Source organism: Myotis brandtii, unplaced genomic scaffold, assembly GCF_000412655.1.
Source record: "Myotis brandtii unplaced genomic scaffold, ASM41265v1 scaffold217, whole genome shotgun sequence".
In the NCBI taxonomy this organism is placed as follows: Eukaryota; Metazoa; Chordata; class Mammalia; order Chiroptera; family Vespertilionidae; genus Myotis; species Myotis brandtii.
Window position 1 is genome coordinate 1,067,659 of NW_005358137.1, and position 1,606 is coordinate 1,069,264.

The 1,606-nt window shown below is 58.9% G+C and overlaps 1 protein-coding gene across 1 annotated transcript in view; it reads left to right on the forward strand.

Moving 5' to 3' along the window:
• The window catches only part of NKX2-2 (NK2 homeobox 2), a 2,743-nt gene extending 1,294 nt beyond the window's left edge, over nt 1-1,449 (forward strand). The window contains exon 2 of the mRNA XM_005865972.2: nt 18-1,449. Coding sequence (XP_005866034.1) covers nt 18-580 — 563 coding nt within the window. The 3' untranslated portion in view covers nt 581-1,449. The remainder of the gene's footprint in view (nt 1-17) is intronic.
• The last annotated feature ends 157 nt before the right edge of the window (nt 1,450-1,606 follow it).

Sequence of the window (1,606 nt, forward strand, 5' to 3'; positions counted from 1 at the left end):
ACGCTTCTCTCCCTCAGTGCACGGGCTGGCGGCCAGCGCGGCGCCCCAGGACTCCAGCTCCAAGTCTCCGGAGCCTTCCGCCGACGAGTCACCGGACAATGACAAGGAGACCCCGGGCGGCGGGGGGGACGCGGGCAAGAAGCGGAAACGACGGGTCCTCTTCTCCAAAGCGCAGACCTACGAACTGGAGCGGCGCTTCCGGCAGCAGCGGTACCTGTCGGCGCCCGAGCGCGAGCACCTGGCCAGCCTCATCCGCCTGACGCCCACGCAGGTCAAGATCTGGTTCCAGAACCATCGCTACAAGATGAAGCGCGCCCGGGCCGAGAAAGGTATGGAGGTGACGCCCCTGCCCTCGCCGCGCCGCGTGGCCGTGCCGGTTTTGGTCAGGGACGGCAAGCCGTGCCACGCGCTCAAAGCCCAGGACCTGGCAGCGGCCACCTTCCAGGCGGGCATCCCCTTTTCGGCTTACAGCGCGCAGTCGCTGCAGCACATGCAGTACAACGCCCAGTACAGCTCGGCCGGCGCCCCCCAGTACTCGACAGCACACCCCCTGGTCCAGGCCCAGCAGTGGACTTGGTGAGCGCCGCCCCTCCGAGACTCGTGGCCCTGGGCCCAGGCTCCACCCCGGCTGCAGCGGCCGCGGCGAGGAGAACTTGGTCCTGGTTGTTATTATAATAATTATTATTATCATCATGGAGTCGAGTTGACTCGGGGCTCCGTCGGGGAGGCGCCGGGACGCTGCCTGCGCCTCCTTGGAGTGGCAGACCCATCCGCCCAGAGCCGCCGGCCCCGCGCTCCTTTTGAACCTTTGAGAGGGTGAACTCCTTCAGCCGTGTTTACAGAAAGTTTGCGCAGCTCCGCTCCTTCCTCTCCCCGGAGGGGGAGGGCGGGGACCCAAACCGACTCAGAGTGAACGTCCTGACTCCGGAAGGAGAAAAAGACCCACCTCCCTCCCCTGCCCCCTGCTTTTGTGAATTTTGTTAAATATGTTTGCGTGAGTAGCGATCTTGTCAGCAGTCTTCTTTTAAAGCAAATGGAGAACGTTAACGTGTAGAGGATCTTTGTCTCCTTTTTATAAGAAAATGCTAACTATTTATGGCCATGTGAACGTTCTGACAACTGGTGGCAGATTTCGCTTTTCGTTGTAAATATCGGTGGTGATTGTTGCCAAAATGACCTTGGGGCGGGCCTGTTCTCCCTAGAGGCCCACCTCCTTTCTTTGTGGTTTGTTTTGGTTTGCTTATGTTTGGTTACCTCTGTTTCCTTCTCTTTTTTTATTTTGTTCGTGCAAACATTTCTCAAATATAAAAAAGGAACATGTATAGGCGCGAAGCCCCCTGCCCTATCACCCGGGTCCTGAGCCCCCAACTTGGGACTCAGTGGTTCCGTGAGGTTCCCTAAGAGCGCCGGGCGCTGAAAGCTTTCGATTTTTTAAATAAGAATTTTAATAAAAATCCTGTGTTTAAAAAAAAACCCACGCCCGGCCCTCCCGTTTGTCCTATTTTGTCGCCCTGCGCCAGGCCGAGGCTTCGGGCAAGGGCCCGGGCCACGCCGCTTGCAGCTCTGTTCCCCCCGCTTCTCCTCTGGGCTGGGAGCCGGGGCCAGG